The sequence below is a fragment of the Pundamilia nyererei genome, unplaced genomic scaffold, assembly GCF_000239375.1.
Source record: "Pundamilia nyererei isolate P.nyererei 1_Seehausen unplaced genomic scaffold, PunNye1.0 scaffold00056, whole genome shotgun sequence".
Classification (NCBI taxonomy): domain Eukaryota; kingdom Metazoa; phylum Chordata; class Actinopteri; order Cichliformes; family Cichlidae; genus Pundamilia; species Pundamilia nyererei.
Window position 1 is genome coordinate 1,891,783 of NW_005187457.1, and position 17,815 is coordinate 1,909,597.

At 41.1% G+C, this 17,815-nt stretch overlaps 1 protein-coding gene and 1 non-coding gene across 3 annotated transcripts in view; one reads left to right on the forward strand and one right to left on the reverse strand.

Annotated features, from left to right (window-relative positions):
• The window catches only part of agbl4 (AGBL carboxypeptidase 4), a 341,409-nt gene that overhangs the window by 177,660 nt on the left and 145,934 nt on the right, over positions 1 to 17,815 (forward strand). For both annotated transcript variants that reach the window (XM_005734044.2, XM_013911117.1), the window contains one exon: positions 15,879 to 16,095. In XM_005734044.2, the coding sequence (XP_005734101.1) occupies positions 15,879 to 16,095 (217 nt within the window). The remainder of the gene's footprint in view (positions 1 to 15,878; positions 16,096 to 17,815) is intronic.
• On the reverse strand, positions 1,490 to 1,562 carry trnak-cuu (transfer RNA lysine (anticodon CUU)). Its single transcript has one exon. It is a non-coding gene; the product is annotated as a tRNA-Lys (tRNA).

Sequence of the window (17,815 nt, forward strand, 5' to 3'; positions counted from 1 at the left end):
GTGAAACAGGGAGAGAGTGCAAGTACAGCAACACCAACAGAAATCCTGTATGCACACGTGCCCGTGTGAACATGTGTGTAAATGTAAATGGCATTCTGTGATCTCTAGCACATCGAATGATTTACCTCTGTGGTGTAATGGAGCAATTTCTCTTTTTTTCTCCTTTTCCCGTCTCTCCTTTTCCGATCCGCGCTAAAATATTCTCCCGTTTAGCTCCATGACACGTCATCTGTCACTCAGAACAGTGAGGGAATGGGCTCATCTGACAGACTGTGTGTGTGTGTGTGTGTGTGTTTTTGTGAATTGGTCATGGTCAAACAGATGTAATCATGAGATTCTGATGCACACTTTCATTTCTGATAATTATAATTAGGTAGTTTTCTCATGATGACAAAAGAATTCACAGTAGGCGGAAGGAGAATGATCTGTTCATTGTTAGTTTTACTCTTTTCAGATGTTTTGTTGACAATAAGAAAAATATGGGCTACTTTAGACTTATCCTTTAAGGCATTCGGGGTTTGTCCTCTTAATGTGGCTTATGTGGTCTATGAGATTGTAGAACGTAGTAATTTGTCCCGTGTAAATGGCGGACTCCAAGCCTGCAGGCAAATGCCAAGCTCAGTTTGTGTTTTTTCAAGCCAAATGTGGCGTACTTTGTTTTCAAATGAAACTGTAAAATACGAGTACTATATCATTGTGTAGATTCATGCTTGTTTTATATATTTACGTCTTTGACATTCAGCAGGCAGCTGTGTGCTGTGGTGGGAATAATAGGCTGGCTTTTTGAGAGCCATAAGCCTTTAAGGGTAATGCAGCTCTGGCTGCTCCAGCCACAGACTCTCGTCTGTAATAGCCTGTAATTCCTTCTGTCTGTTATAATCACCTACATAGCCTGACAGCATGCACTCACTTGGACAAATATGCACACAAATAGTAGTGTGCAAAAGTTTGACCACTTTAGATGTTTAGATTCCAACCCATCTGTCGTATTCTGATATTTCATATTACATATGAATTTGAAAGTAATCAAATGTATTTAAACATTATTCAACAGGACCATCAGAATTAAAATGAAATAAATAAAATTTAAAGTAATACAAATTAAAGTGCTAGTGTTTAAACAAAAAATAATTTGCAAATAGGAAAGTAAAAATGTCTTCTGTCCATAAGTTCAAATAATCCAATTAAATCCAAAAGATTTTTTTTTTTCAAGTCCAAACTTTACAGGCGGTTCATGAATTCACGATTGCAGCAGTGGACTTGGACTGGAGTGAGGTTTGTTCTTATCTTTGAGATGAGCTGTTCCCAGCTGCTGATAACTAACGTTAATATTAATGCGAGAAAACAAGTATCGCATTTCACTCCAGTTTGCAGGTGTTTTAAATTCTTGTGCACTGTAGTATGCTGTTGTGGAAGGGAGCTCATATTTGTTCTTCTTCATTATTATCAGAATAGAAAATCCCCTTGTTATCATCATATATTTTTGTTGCGCCCAACATGGGGCTCAAACCCACGACCCTGAGGTTAAGAGTCTCATGCTCTACCGACTGAGCTAGCTGGGCTTTGGCTTATGTGCTGTTTTGGCAGCTCGTCTTGGCGATACTGGTATAGCATGGCGCGTCAGCAATAAAATTCCAAGTCAACGAAGTGTTTCTAGTCTACGTCATCGATTATGTGGATGAATTGTTGCAGGCCTGGGGGATAGTTTCTCTTTTGCAGACCATTCAAACCCTTGAGGTGAAAATCCCAGCACATCAGCAGTTTCTGAAATATTTAGATCAACCTTTTTGACACCAACAACTATCTCTGTATTCTGTATGAATGCAAAAAGTGGAATATGACACACATGTTTATCAAAATAGAAAATAGAGTAGCAGCTGTTTTCTGAGTCAGGAACCATGGCTTTTATTTTTATTATCATTATTATTATTATTATTATTTGGGAAGAAAACATTAACAGCATTCTGTTGTTTAAGATAAAGCCCATGCACTATTTTCACTCATTCAGTAATATATCAGTTTCCTGTGAGGTTCTGATCCACATTCAATGTTACAGGCTGTATACTATCTACTTACAATAGATGGCAGTAAGCACACCTCCAGGCAGTCAGAAGCACCTTCTACAGAAATGCAATCAGCAGCAAATATATTTTAACCCCCTAATTATTTAAAATATTTCTCTCCTTTGTTGTCAGACTCTTGTCAAAGCCAGTAGACTCCACTGACAAAAACAGGAATCTTACCTCACAAAACACAGGAGTTGCTGGTCTTTTAGAGCCTCAGTCCATTAGTTTGATAGTGTTACTGTTAGTGTGTGACTTTTCAGTCTCAGCCGGTTTGTTTAGATCCAAACTAACATTTAAACTCAAGTCACACAGCAGACTCACAACTCCTGTTTTCTGTGAAGTGATGTTTTTATCCAGTGGTTTGAAAAGATCGATTTCTTTCTTTGTGCAGTTTCCACAAATCAGTGAACTTCGTCGACTGTTGCCGTACAAGCAATCTTAACGTTAAGCTGATGTATACATTTAAACCTCAGCGGTGCTGTTTATAGATGGGATTTGAACCCAATGAGAATCGATAAGAGGACGGATAAGGAGTTGAATTGATGATCGATAATGGTATCGGAATTGCTACATTGTTATTAATTCTCATCCCGACTCCATAGTGTTCAACTTTGAGCGCGAGCGTGGGCTGGGGCTTCATGAGCGTGGGGACTTTATCTCTTTTGAAAATATACCAATACATATTTTTTAAACTTGGTATATAGCCTATAGCTAAATTGTAGGACTCAGACAGATCGTTGATTTCAGTGTCAAGCAGTTAGTCTGTGATAACGTAGAGAGAATACATCCATGTGCAACCTACCTGCTTAATATATCAGAAAACTAGATATATCACATATCCACGCGCACACAAATGCACACTCATGTGTATGCAGACATGGTTGCCTGAATCGCCAGTTCGCCTTTTCATCTGCCCACCTGTTGAGAAGAGAAGCGAAGAGAAGAGAAAAGAAGAGAAGAGTTCAGCAGTTACTGTAGACCAGGTGTATGTGTTTATTGGCTCCAAAGCTCTGAGGACATATGTGGCCCTCATCTCGTCTCCCACACAAGGCACACAGAGTGTTGCTGCTACCATAAGCCAACAGAAAATGTGTGTTTGGGCGGATGGGGGCTGAATGGTATGGGTGCCAGACTCTCTCCCTGCAGCCCTGCGGTGGCCGGAGAAGTTAATTGGCAGCATCTGGCTGTCTGTAAGCCCAATCGCCCATCCATGCACCCCCTCCCTTCCACCACACCCCGTTCCTTCTCCTCCATTTTTTCCTCCAGCTCTCCCCTCCTGTGGGTTCTGCTACCCCCGGCACTCACATGATGACACCAGTCTGCCTGCAAGCTGTGAACGTAAACTGTGTGTGTGTGTGTGTGTGTGTGTGCGATATAGCGGGGAGTATGGAGTCAGACAGGGCAGCCAGGCCCCCAGCTGTCACCGTCGTGCCAAGGGAAATGCAGCCAGACAGGTTGGCATCTTTGTGCCAAGACCAGCAGGGCCCCGAGGGAGGATGAGGAGGGAGAGAAGGACGCAGGGGGAGTAAGGAGGGGGCAGAAGACAGAAAGAGCTTTTGGATGAGTACAGTTTTACTGATCTTGTGACAGACACAACATGGGGTTTGTGCACTGATCACGCTATGAGCAACTGTGGAAGGTGTTACTAGCATGACCTCAGAGTTACCTCATGTGTCAGGCTTTCTTCTTTAAAAAAATGACCTACTGTGGTGTAATTGCTTACTTAGATTGTTTTCTGTGAACATCAAAAGTGATATTACTCAGAGCTGGAACAGCAGTACAATAAGACTTACAGTGGGGTAAATAGTTATTTGACCCCCTGCTGAATTTGTAAGTTTGCTCTAATTTTTATGGTAGTTTTATTTTGATGGAGGGAGGAGAAAAAAAAACACAAAACAAAAAAACGTTTGACATAAAAATTATAAATTGATTTGCATCTCAATTATTGAAATAAGTATTTGATCCCCTACACCCTAGCCAGATCGGCTGATCTCAACTCATTATGTGCACATCTTTTCACCATCTTGGCCAAGACCAAAGAGCTGTGACAGGACATCAGGGACAAGATTGCAGAACTGCACAAGGGTGGAATGGGCTACAAGGCCATCAGCACGAAGCTTAGAGAGCTTATTTGTAAATGGAACAAATATAAGATGACATTAATGAGTCACTCTCGGTCTGGAGCTCCATTCGAGATCTTGTTCATGGGGTGAGGATGATCATGAGAAAGGAAGTGGATCAGAACAAAACTACACAGGAGGAGCTTGTTAATGATCTGAAGGCAGTTGAGACCACAGTCACTAAGAACACCATTGGTAACACACTACGGCGAAATGGATTTAAATTTTCCAGCACCTGCAGGGTCCCCATGCTAAAGAAGGACATCTAAATGCTTTAGAGAAACTTGGGAGCAAGTGCTGTGGTCAGATGAAACCAAAATCGAGCTCTTTGGTGACTTGACTGCATTGAGGGGCCAATGAATGGGGTCATATACAGTAAAATCGTGGTTGAGAGAACCTCCTTTCCTTGGGTTGTGGATGGGTCATCCAGCATGACAGTGACCCAAAAGCTACCACGAAGGCAACAAAGGATTGGCTAAATCATAAGCACATTATCGTCATAGAGTAGCCTTGCCAGTATCCAGACCTCCATTTGGAGGTAGAAGGTCTATAGAGGCAGCCAAGAAACCCAAAGAATTTTGAAAGTGGGACAAGATCTCCCCTGAGATATGTGCAAATATGTGCTAGCTAAAAGGGTTTCTCCACCATACTTATTTCACTCAGTGCAATTTAATGCATAACTTTTAAGTAATGTGATTTGTTTCTGGGTTTTCACTCTCCATTAAAATTAAACTACCAAGAAAAATACTTAATTTCTTTGGAAGTGAGCAAATGTACAAATTCAGCAGGAGATCAAATAATTATCTCCCCCAGTGCTCAAGTACATCTGTTTCAAGAGGTAGCCTTTAGCATCATGTAGCTTGTTGATTTATAACTCATTTTTCTAAAGGTGTCCAAATTTTCCATCTTCTTTGATTATTTGTATATCTTTTTTTTTTCTTCAGTTATTTTTCTCTTACGAAAAGTGTTTTTACTGCTATCACTCAGATATTTAACGTGCCCATAACCTTGGCAAATGTCTCTGTCAAAAACACTCTATCAGGAAGTCGTAGCACCTTTGACTAAAAATGTAAAGTTTGCTATTTACAAGCCCGAGGTCGACAGTCCAATTGCAAAATCACCATATTTTTTTTCTTATTTATGTTGGTCATCATTGCATTATTCATTGTGATCACTGGAAAGAACTGTGAGCTCATCTCTGTCCGGAATAAAAAGTGATTTCAGACGGTGTCACAGAGTATTTGCTGCGTTGCCTTTCACTGAGTAATTCTCCAGAAAGAATGATCTCATCACTCTCACACCTTATTTCAAATACACACACACACACACACACATAAAGCATGTACACGTTGCTCGCAGGAGCGGAGATGTTGAAGCTCGAGCTCATATTGCCTGACTCATTCTGACATCAGAGGGTAGTTTCAGTTTTACAAACAGCAAAAACTGCTTAAATTCAGTAAAAGGACTAGATGTTGTAGTCCCTGATAATGCATTGCTTTAAAGAAAATCCATGAAAGTGTATGATTCAAACTGCTGCTTGTGTAGGATACTAGAAGACAGCAGACCACCACCAATTTGGAGAAAGTGGCACAGTTTTAATTAATTGTTCCAGGTCAACACTAACATTTAATGCCTTGTGGGCACTGTAGAGCTCACCTGTTTGAGCCGGTGACCCAAAGGTGCAACAGCTGGATGTGGGTTGGGTTCCACCTTATTCTCTGTAGTGTCCTGTCAAAATAAAGGTGCAAATGTCATTAAAAAATCCAAAACAAAACACTAGTTCGTGCATTTTTGACTGATAATTTTTGACAGTTGAATCATTGAACTGTATCAAAATTAAAAATACACATGTCACTGCTGCAAGTGTTTTTGGATGGAAAGATCTCCCTCATGCAAAACTTAGCACGACAGAAAAATGTTTTTGAGTTTAGTGAACAAACTTTTACTAATGAAAAATGCTTTGAGCACAAATGACATTTACTGATTGTGTAACAAATTATGAGACAACAGATACTGAAATTATCATTTAAATGAAGTAACAGGTGTTTCTACAAACACGTATATACTCAAATCTTTCAATTTAGAGGTGCTCATTAAACCTACTGCTGTATAAAGCTACAGGTGTTTTTTGTTTTTTATGAAACTCCTAAAAAAAAGCTTGAAGCTTTCTCAAAACCGGGATTTTAAAGTCGCCCTTTTGAGTTTTGCTAATCTGATCTCGTGCTTTGAATTTTTACTGGCATTTCAGTTTGCAGTAGATGTTTGGATTATGGAGCAACTTTGAAAGAAACTGCGCGTCCCTTCATCCACTACAGGGACACGACTTGGGTGTTTTGTGCTGTGATTTCTGTGGACAGCCTAATGTTTAGTGGGCAGAACAGGAACTTATTTCACAGGATAGAATGACCACAAGATTCTGGCCATTGTTCATAAACAGTGAACAGTAAGTACCTACTTTATACACACAACTAGAAATCGAAGAGTCAGGTTTAATATGTGGATAGAGCTTATTCCGTTCACCAAAGTATATGTGCATCCTGCAGGTGGTCTGCAGTGAACCTGAACCACTTGACAGTTAGAATATATGCACCTTATATACCCTAAAATTGTCTGTGTGTGTATCTGATGTCTGTTGTTCACATGTCTGGTCTTGTTATTATTACGACTTTGTCTGGCGCCCGTCTGTCTGTTCCATTACACACACACACACACACACACACACACACACACACACACACACTGATAATGTAATGGGAGTATAATGTTGCACTCTGGGAAATGCTGCATCACACAGTTATTGGCGGATGGTCTCGTCTCTCTCCTCTCTAAAACACACACACATGCATAAGCCCACTGCCAGCCTGTCTCCTCCCACTCCCACTAGCTTACACACCACCACTCACCAGGGGCTGAACGCTGACATCATCACATTGTTAGATTAGTGTGTGTGTGTGTGTGTGTTTGTGTGTGTGTATGACTTCTTTATGGTTCCTTGCTAGTATTTTTCCTGTACCCACCATTATTCCAGACGAATGTGCACCTGCCCTGTTGCACCATGGGAGACCAGTGGCGCCACAGTGGTGAGGGCACAGTGATCATCTGCTTTCTGCTAATTGCCCTGCTGCCCCAAAAGGCGCAGGGGAGCTAGCCACCAGCAGACATAGCACGCTTAATCTGGCTGAGACCCCCGTGGGATATATTTTGGGAATGTTTTACTTTATTTTTTAATCAGACTTACATGCAGGGGCACTGCAAACGTAAAGTAAGTGTCATTTATTAATATTAAGTACTGTCCAAAAGTCTCAAGATACTCCTTGTTTGTTTGTTTTTCGCTGGAAAAATGGGAAATAGGTGCAGCAGTTTTTAGGGAAACGTGCAAAAGTACACAAAAACACAAGTTTCTACAATTTTAAGGAGCTGGAAACTCTTTCAGACATTTTTTCTTCTAATTTAGTAGTCTTAAAAGTAGACTTCACATATATTTCCCCTGGCTTCTTAAATGGCGTTCAAAGTTCTGCTTTGGGTGGTGGCAGGTTTTTGTTCTTTGTTAGGATGATCCCACACTGCTTCAATAATGCTGAGGTTTAGGCTCCGGGGAGGCCAGCCCATAACTGATTGTTTTTTTTAATTGTGTTTTTCTATCCGGGTATGCTTTTACTGCACTGGCAATGTGTTTGTAATCACTGACATGCTGAAAATGAAATGTTTTCCAAGATTACTGGATGGTGGATCAAAATCTAATTCGATCTATTGTGATGGAATAATTTGCTGCCCCAAACCATGACAGAGCCTCCATCATATTTTCAGATGGATCTAGACACAAATTTCCAGCACCACACCAAATACCTGTTGTCACTAAAGTAAAGTAATTTGGCTCCCTGTTTCCCTTCCTTAAGTGAAACAGCCCTTCAGACCATTTTTGATGAGGCTTCAGTGATCAGTAGATGGATCAACCGAAACCGGTCTCACGACATGTCTTTCAGATGCTGGTAATCCAAAGTTGACAGCTTTATAGGCCTGCCAGGTCTTCTTTTTTAAACTGCACACCGTGATCAGATATGTCAATTTGTCCACTTACATCTCGTTGGAACTCAGCTTGGTGGACCAGTAATATATTCAGCCAAAGAAAATGTAAATAGTCAGATACACAGACTGAAAATGAGTGAAAAAGCAGCCAATGTCTAAGAAAAGCTTAGATATTTTTAGATGAACCTTAGACAAAACTGAGAAAATTACAATAAAATATAAAATACGAGGGGTGCCTCAAGACACGTGCACAGACCTCTGCACATATTATATTTCCTGTATTCCTTGAATTGCTTTTAAGTATTTCTTCCTCAGTTTTTCCTCAACTAACCTGCACAACCTTCAAAGCAGCTGTCTTTTCCTCTTAGATCTGTTTTAGCACAGCAAAGTGGGTAGTGTGCGGTGCAATTTTGCTTTGTATTAACCTTGAGAAATGGACAGCTCTTCCTGTTTCTGAAGATTTCATCTCTCACTCAACAGTGTGGCCCTCTGCTGGTCCATCCAGGCACTGTTACAGTGCTCATTAGTTAAGTTGCACAGTATATTAAGTCATACTATATATTAGTTTAATCAAACCTTGAAAAAAATTGATTTGATTTGATTTGACTGTACTAACGTAGCTTTCTCACACTAATAAATAAAAAAAATTACTCGAGACGGAATGATGAAATTTCAAATAAAGGAAAAAAAAGGATGAAATGAAATGAAAATAATATGTATTTATACACCACATATTTTCCTCATCGCCACTATCTCAGGGAACATCAGTTACAGCAGCTACTGCAAATCCTCCAACACTTTCATCTCTTTGTGCCGACTCACAGGTGATAAGTATCCCATGCATGAGTGCTGTGCATCTCTCACATTTTTTTTAAAATTTAGAGTGGAACAGACTATAAGTTTGAGGTAAAGGCTCAAGGTAAAGAATTGATCATTTAAAAGAAAAAAGATCAAGTATTTAAGAATAAAATCACAGTCTCACAGTTGAAGTCTTCTTTTTTTGTTTCATCTGGAAAGTAAAGTCGACTGAGGTTTGGAAGACAGCAGGGGAAGATCGTGATGTGAAAAAAAGATGAATTGCTGGATGAAATGAATTTTAACACACTCAAAGTGAGAGACACTCAAACAGACATGCACAGATAAAAACATACTTAGACACGACCCCTCCCTGTGCATTTAGCATATCAGCAGAATAAACAGGATTCCTATAAACGGCAAAGGTGTTTTATTTAGATGAGGCTTCGAGATTTATGACTGCTTTCAGTGTTTCATGGAAATAACTTCACATTTAATGTCTGCTGCATAATCTGAACTCGGGTGAAGCGCTGTGGGTGTGATCGGATATCGACCAAGCTGATTCGGCTAACTCACCTTAAAATTCAGCTAGGTTTAAAAAGCTGCCAATCCTGTGACGGGTCATCCAATTAAATACAGTGGTAATACGTAAATATCGGTGCTAATATTGGTGACTAGAGAGATTTTTACAGTGCCCCTAACAAGAAGCGTGTAAAAAAGCCATCTGATGGACGTTCACCTCTGAGGTGTTTGGATGCAGCCATCGGGTGAAAGTGTCGTATTTTTTTATATTGCATTCTCATCAGGGGACTGTTTCTGACCTGAGATAGCTGCTAACGGCCCGTTGTCTCCACAGGTGAGCACGGCTCAGCTCTCTCGTTACTGGAAAGTCTATAATTCACGAGTGTTATTGCTTCCTGCAAAACCTTATTGCTGCTAGCCAGAGTACTCTACCAGTAGCACTAATCCCGAGTTATTTCACCTCATCAGCGCAGACTGTAATGTGCATCTTCTCTATTTTATGCCCACACACACACAAAGACACTGCAGCAGAAAATTAACCTCTGAAATCAGTAGAAGCAAATGTTACACCAGGTCTCTCCTCAGCGCTGCCGCACTTAAGACACCAAATCACAATCGATGACTCCCTTCTCTACATCTGATTTTCACTCCTCACTGGCTGTCGAAGTTAGTCCCAATCTAAAAACACATTCTCACGAAGCTGCAGTCAAATAAATATACAGTACCGCCACATACAATATACAGCAGGCCAACCAAATTACAAAGCAAGCCCAGGTTGCCTAGTAACAGTGTCTCCAGAAAGCTTTGTTGCAACTTGATTTGCATCCAAAAAAGATAGATGGATGCTCAAGGAATATATATATGCCATCATGTTTGCAAACACGTGCACACTCACTTCCTCACACATGAAAACGCACACCTACATGGGCGACACTCCTGAGACGATTCGGAGGCTGTTTTCTGCTTGACTCGGTATGCAAAACGAAAACACGGAGCCTTGCTTTAAAAACAACAAGCCTATCTAACATCTGGCATCATTTTAGAGTGCCAAGAAATATTGCCTCTTCAATTATTGGCGCAGTAACACAGAGGGAATAAAGAAATATATCATTCGGTGTGAGATATTTGCCAAACCGACTAACTATTTGCTTTAAATAAGCTGGTGGGGATCCGTGGAGCTTGACAGCTGCACGGGCATATTGGAAGACATTTAACCTTCCTAACAGTTGACAGGATAAACGTTTGACAAGCTGAAAGTGACAACAGTGATGGAGAAAATAAAAGGGAGTGGATGAGAGTGTGTGCTTGTGTGCCCGGGCCTTGTGTGTTTTGTCCTGTATGTTTTTTTGCCTTTGTGAGAGTGCTCAGAGCAGCAGTGATTGGCGTGTCCTCTACGCTTGATTGATTTGAAAATATAGACAAGATGTCGCCCGTATGAAAGCTACCAATTTATAAGCCTTCATCTCAAAACTTCAGAGAGACACCGGCGCCATCAAAATCAGAGCAGGAGTTTGTAGCTACCAATGGTTCAGAAGTAGAAAAGCCCTGGCAAGCAAAGTGACACCTCGCTAAAGGCTGCCTGCTAGCTCTATAAATCCTCTCCCTTTGTATTCTCCTCCTGCCTCTTTCTTTTTTGTCCCTTTCTCTCTGACTTTGTCTCTTTCTCTGTTTGTCATCCACTTTCTGCCTTTGTCTAATGTTTCAGTCCCTCTATTCCCCTTTGCTGCGCGTCCCGCTTTATTCCGTGAGGCTGTGATGAGACACCCTGGAAGTTAACTTGTCCCACAGCTCGCTCCGAAAGGAATGACCTTGATGTAGCTCGCGCGCAGTTCGAGTTTGTGGTGTTTTTCTCGCCGCGTGACTCTTTGCATATTCTTGTTTGTGTTTGAGTTTCTGTGTCTCTGTAATCACTGAATTGTAAAACTATGTGTGAGAGCCTTATCGTGCCCAGGGAGCTTCTCAATTTTTTTCCCCCCCTCATTCCGTGCAGTGATAATTCTGTTTGGGAACTGTACCACGTCAAGAGATGGGCAGGGGAGAGGCACATGGAGGTACCATTTAGATAAAACAAATTGCCAGCTGCCGAGCAGGAGCAGTCACCTTTCAGATAAAAAAACCAAAGGGACTGCTGTGAGCAGCGGTGTGCATGTGCCCAAGATTTTGTGCATTTTCACATTTGTGTGTGACTGTGGTATCTAAAGGAGGTGTAGCTCTGTCCTTAGCCAGTAATCCAGGCTTTCCAGGCAGTCTTTTTCCATAACAAGTCACATAGCCATTTTCTCTGGCCTATAACTATAATGCTGTGATGGGACAAGCAGCAGTAATTAAAATCAATAGCCAGGACTTTTCCAGTCTCCGGCAAGGTCACGCGCTGCCCAGTAGAGAGAGAGAGAAGGAGAAACAGAAAGAAGTGGGATTGCATGAATGGGCAGAGCCAAATGGGGAAATATGTGGAGAGGTGAGGTGTCATCTTATTTTAATTAACCTGCACCTTGGAGGGCTGGCACTACTTTAATGCACTAGTGTGGGCACTAGGGGGTTGTACGAGTGTGCATGTGTCTGTCAGTGTGTCTAGTTTGTCCTTGCCAGCCATTACTTCGAGCCCATGTTACCACGCATGAATCAGGTTCCTTCGGGGGGTGGTGGTGGAGTAAAATAGTATATTTTTCTCCATGTTTTTTCAAGATTTACCATTTTCCTTTGTCCAGCTTTGAAGGCTGTAACATGACCCTGTGAGCCTGCTCCAGTAGGCAGAGTGGGTGTGGTGTAGCTAGCCACTAGCTGCATTTGTATTCTGCTGAGGACGCTGCATGCAGAGACATTTTCCTTTCGCCTCCTCTGAAGGAATAATCAGCCTTGCCTTTCACTCCCTTCTGCCTGAAAGAGGCTGAGTGATTTAGCTGGTTTTGTTTCAGTAGGTACCTGCAGGGACATCTTCAAGTGGTTGCATGTATGTGTGTTCACTGTAGCTTTCTGTGTAGGAACTTTGCCGAACCGGGTATATTAGGGGTTTGCACAAACATACGCATTTCTTGTTTGTCCTTCCTGCCCTCACTTTTCAGGCCTGAGTCAGAAAGAAAAGTCTTTTCTGTTAGAGTCAGCACAGAGCAGTCTGTCCTGTTTGTTGATTATCAGGTCCTGTTCCTATCGCAGCCCTGATAGCATCTCCATCTGATCTGTTGCCAGACTCGCTAGCTCACTAGCCAGCCCTGCCATCTCACAGCCGCTCCGCTGTTAGCCGCCACCCTTTCCTGTATATCGCCGTATCAGTCTCAGATCTGCCATCACCCTGCTCTCTCATCTTCTCCTTATCTCCTTATTCCACCTTTCTCCCTGCTCCCACTACCCCAAACCCACCAATCACTCATCGCCCTCATATTTTTCTTCTTTTTATCCTCCACTCTCAGAGCCTCTGCCAAAGCTCCTACGGCAGCACCGTTGTTCCCCATGCTTGGTCGTCTTTACAGAAACTGTCAAGGCAGAGTCAGTGAGTGACAGGACAAGACATGTGAGACTGGTACAAAGATGGAAAAAATGAAAGAGAAGAGAAGAAGAGGGAAACTTGTATGCTAAATTCTCCTCACCAAGTCTTAATAGTGAATACTAAACAAAAGAAAGAGAGGAAGACAAAGACAGACAGATGAAGAGCAGTAAAGGAAAACATGTTGAGTAGGCAGAGAAGTTTTGTGGACTGCAGCAGTGCTGTCCCGGACCCCATCGATCATCCTTAAGGTGCCAGGATCAGTCAGCTTTATTTAGCTCTAAGCCCAACATACACAGTGCACAAGCACAACACACAAACAACAGCACTTAGTATCACACGCGAAGCCCAAACGAGATGCTTACATGTTTCTAATGCCATTTTACTCTTCTAGCTTCTCACAAGCTCAAATCATAACTACAGACATAAAATATAAAAACCCGAAAACCATTGAAAAAAAAAAGATATATTACAATAAGGTCTTAGTCCTTTGTGTTCACAGAATGTCATTTTAATTACAGAGTTGGAACATGAGTTGGCCACATTTGAAAGTCACAGACATCATCTGTAGAAATTCTCAACTGACCCGACATCAAAATTAAGCTGTCTTGTTTTTGGCATATGTCATTTTTTCTTAATTTAGCAGGAGCGTCGGTGATGATTACCCTTCATTTTATACTCATGCTATAAAAGTGTCACTCAGGCTGATTATTGTTTTGAGTGAAATATCTTTATCTGCTGATTTTACCACAAATCATTTTTTTGTTTGCCTGCACTGGTTGATACAGAATCTGCTTATATTTGCCTCTTTTAAAATGCTACGTCAGGAATGCAGATTTAAAGCAAGTCTGAAAGAGAGACATAGTCGAATGTATCCAGTTAGTTTATAATTCATCAGTCTTTGTATTTATTTGCATTATATTGCTGGTGGCTTTTTATTGAATACCAAGTCTATGAGTTTTGTTACATTTTGTTATGTATGTAATTTTGCATTAAATCGCTGTGTTAACTAATTACCACAACCAGTTCTCTTTGTATTTTTTCACTGTTGGCTCTTAATTTTGTAGCTTCAATTATACAGTATCATGCAAAAGTCTTGCCACTCCCGTGTCTTCATATCTGCTGTGTGTTCTTAAATATTTGAGGAAAATTGACACGTGGGGAACAAAAGACAACGTGGCAGGCCTAAAAAAAACATCCACAGGAGATAAAAAGGGTCTGAAAGTCACAGAAATAGGAAAGAAACCCAGCAAATAGAAAAAGAAATCAAGAAAAGTACCGTCAGATTTTGATCCACCGTGCAATGACATCTGGAAAGAGTCTGATTGGCAACGGCTTCATTTTTCAGCACAACTACTCCAAAGACACTGGCAGTGCAGTTAAAGCATACCTGGATAGAAAAACACACTGAACGGTCTCATACATGGATTGGCCTCCTGTTGTTTACAGTTCTCGTTAGACTCTGTTTCTGTCCTATATGCACGCATGTATGTTTCAATAAATTGCTGCACCTATTTCTTATTTTCCTAGAAAAATATAAAGATATGACTTTTGCACATTACTGTATATTATAAAATTCTAGAGTTTGCCATAAACAAAACAGAAAAGTAATGCATTTCCAAGCAGATAATTACCAGCTGATATCCTCCTCATTCCTTCAGTTGTGTTCCTCCTTACCAGCTGAACTCTATTTCTCTGGAAGAAGACACGATGGCACATTGATGCAATTTCTGCATTATGATTTCTAAGTGCTCTGTATCCATTACTATACATGTCTCTGTTTTCTCGGAAAAGTGCTTTGGTCTCAGTGCTCCTCATATTTTTGCTTGCGGTTGAAATTGTCCAACAAGTTTTAATATTAGTCAAAGATAACCTGACTAAATACAAAATTCATTTTTTTAAATTATGATTTCATTAATTAATAAAGAAAAGTTATCCAGATCTACTTCGTCCTGTGTTAAGTCATGAATTAACTATGATTAACCACCTTTAAAAAAAGTTTCTCTGAACACACTGGCACTGGATTACTGGCAGACCTGTTAAATCAAGAAATAAAAGCCATTTTCCACCTGCGGAGAAAACTTGGAGCAGTGGTGAACCTTCCCAGGAGTGGCGGGCCGACCAAAATTACTCCAGGAACACGTAGACGACTCCCCCAAGAGTTCACAAAAGAGCCCAGAACAACATTAAAGAACTGCACTGTAAAATATGGTGGTGGTAGTTTGATGGTCTGGGACTGTTGTGCTGCCTTGGGACATGGAAGACTTGCTGTGGTAAATGGAACCATGAATTCTCCCGTCTACCAAAACATTCCGAAGGAGATGTTCGCCCATCGCTTCGTGATCTCAAGCTGAGGCGCACTTGGGTTCTGTAGCAGGTCAATGATCTAAAACACACCTGCAAGTCCACCTCTGAATGGCTTAAGAAAGTGTGGCCTAGACAAAGCCCTGACCTAAATCTGATTGACATGCTGTGGCATGACCTTAAAAATGCTGTAAATGCTCGAAAACCCTCTGATGTGGCTGAATTACAACAATTCTGCAAAGATGAGTGGGACAAAATTCCTCCACAATGCCGTAAAAGACTGATTGCCAGTTATCGCAAATGCTTGATCGCAGCTGTTGCTGTTAAGGGTAGACCCTCAGTGATTCGGTTTAGGGAGGCAATACCCTTTCTCATGTAGGTTTGGGGTTTTTTTCCACTTATTAATAAAACACACCTTCTTTTAGAAACGGCAGTTTTTGTTTACATGTGTTGTCTATCTGATCTGAAACATTTAAGTGTGACAAACATTCAAAAAATAGGAAATCAGCACTGTAAATGACCTTTCTGATTTCTCTGTATTGGGTTTATCTTTTGTCGTTGCAGGCAAAGGCTTCCTGCCAAAAATGTGTACTACTACCGCTGCCCTGACCACCGACGCAACTATGTCATGTCTTTTGCTTTTTGCTTTGACCGAGAGGACGACGTGTATCAGTTTGCCTACTGCTACCCCTACACCTACTCGAGACTGCAGCATTACCTGGCCAGCTTGGAGCGCAGGAACCTGCCTTACCTGCAGAGGGAACAACTGGGACTCAGTGTGGTAAGAGTTAGGAGCTGGAAAGTGCCGTGAGCAGCTGGAGGACAAAGTGTGTGAGGGGTGCTTGTGGTTATGGCTTGAGCAGAGAAGTCGAGTAGTGGTGAAAATTAGAGATGGAAGGGTTATAAGGCATCTTTTTTATGTGTGTTCAGATTAAGGAGGTCCAGATTGGTAACTCGGGTGTGCCTGCAGGTCATAACTTCAGCCTCTTGTGTTATTATTAGGATTGTTGCACTCTGAGATGACAGACTGTAAGCCTCTGGGTGTGTGTGTGTAAATGGCTGTGTGTGTAATCAGCAGAGCTCTCACCTCAGCAGTAGCAGCTAGTGTATCATAGATGCTGCCTCAAGTCTTGTCTGCTCTTATCAAATAATTGTAGGAGAAAAACTCATTAGAAATGCTTGAGAGATTACGACTTTTTCTTCTGTCCTCCAACATTTGTCAGGGAAAGCTTGCTGCAAGGGGTTACTATGAAAGTACAGGTATTTATAAGGAGCACCTGACCATGAAATGCAGAAAGGACTTTGAAAATTAGAAACCATGGCATGAAACAGCTGATAGTATGGTAAAAAAAAAAAAAAAGCAGCAGTAATATCTCTATAAACTAAAGATCTCTTGACCTACAATGATAATAACAGTGTGAAACTGGGTGTTTCATATTCTGATTATGGTAACATTTGTGGTAAGATCCTTCTGTGTAATTCCAGCGTTGACTTGGTGAGGTTATTCGGTGTAAAAGCTTACACTGATGTCAAAGAGAAACTCGCTGCTTTGATGTACGACTGTCAGCAATAGTGGGAAATAGTGAGACACTTTTGGGCCGTCGTTTCAGGATATGATTAATGATTGAGTCGTGATGATTCTAAAATAGATGACATAAATCTAGTGGGTTTCTTTTAACAGACTGGCACGGTTTAATCAAGCATTTATAACTGCATATGGCTGACTAGCATCAACGTCAACATTTAGCTAATTAGCCTGTCATTACATAATACAAGTTAGCAAAGCAGCTGTTCTACTTATCCTATATTTATACTAGTGCTGTTTACACAACACAAAACTTTTTCTAAATAAAACACAATTAAATAGACGCACAGTTAACATTGTGTTAACACGGAGTCCCTGCAGTTCGCTGCTGTGATCTTTGCATTTCTTTCCCATGTCACATAACCCTCCTCGTATGTCTGTGTTTTCTTGCATTGTTACGTAGATGCTTCACTCTGCGTAGTCAGTATCTCTTTGGTCGGTTTGCAACGGCTCTGGGTCAGGTTATCAACAAGGCGGTACGCTCGAATCATCACACAACACCTTGTGATTGCAGCTCTAAGTGGAGACCCATGTTTATAGCCCATTGCTGCCATGTCTAAATATAAGGATGTTTTTCATTGTTTGGAAAAAAAATATTAGCCCCCAAACTGGAGTCTTTCCACTATTAACAAGTACTTTAGGCGCCTAAAGTGATGCAAACATCAAGTGACATGGAAGGTAAACATGTAGTCATGTAAATAAGAACATTTTTCTATGCAGTCCTTTGAAAAACTTACTGTTTCCGTATGAATTTAGAGGGTAAGTAGCAGCCCGGAGAAAACCTTTTCTCTCTAAAAGAAACACCACAAATTTTGGACAGGCAAGTAAACAAAAGTGGAAATACCTGACTGTGTTGGATGAAAACCAAACACAAAACACCTCACACCAAGTGTCACACGGTGGTGGATGGGTTGTT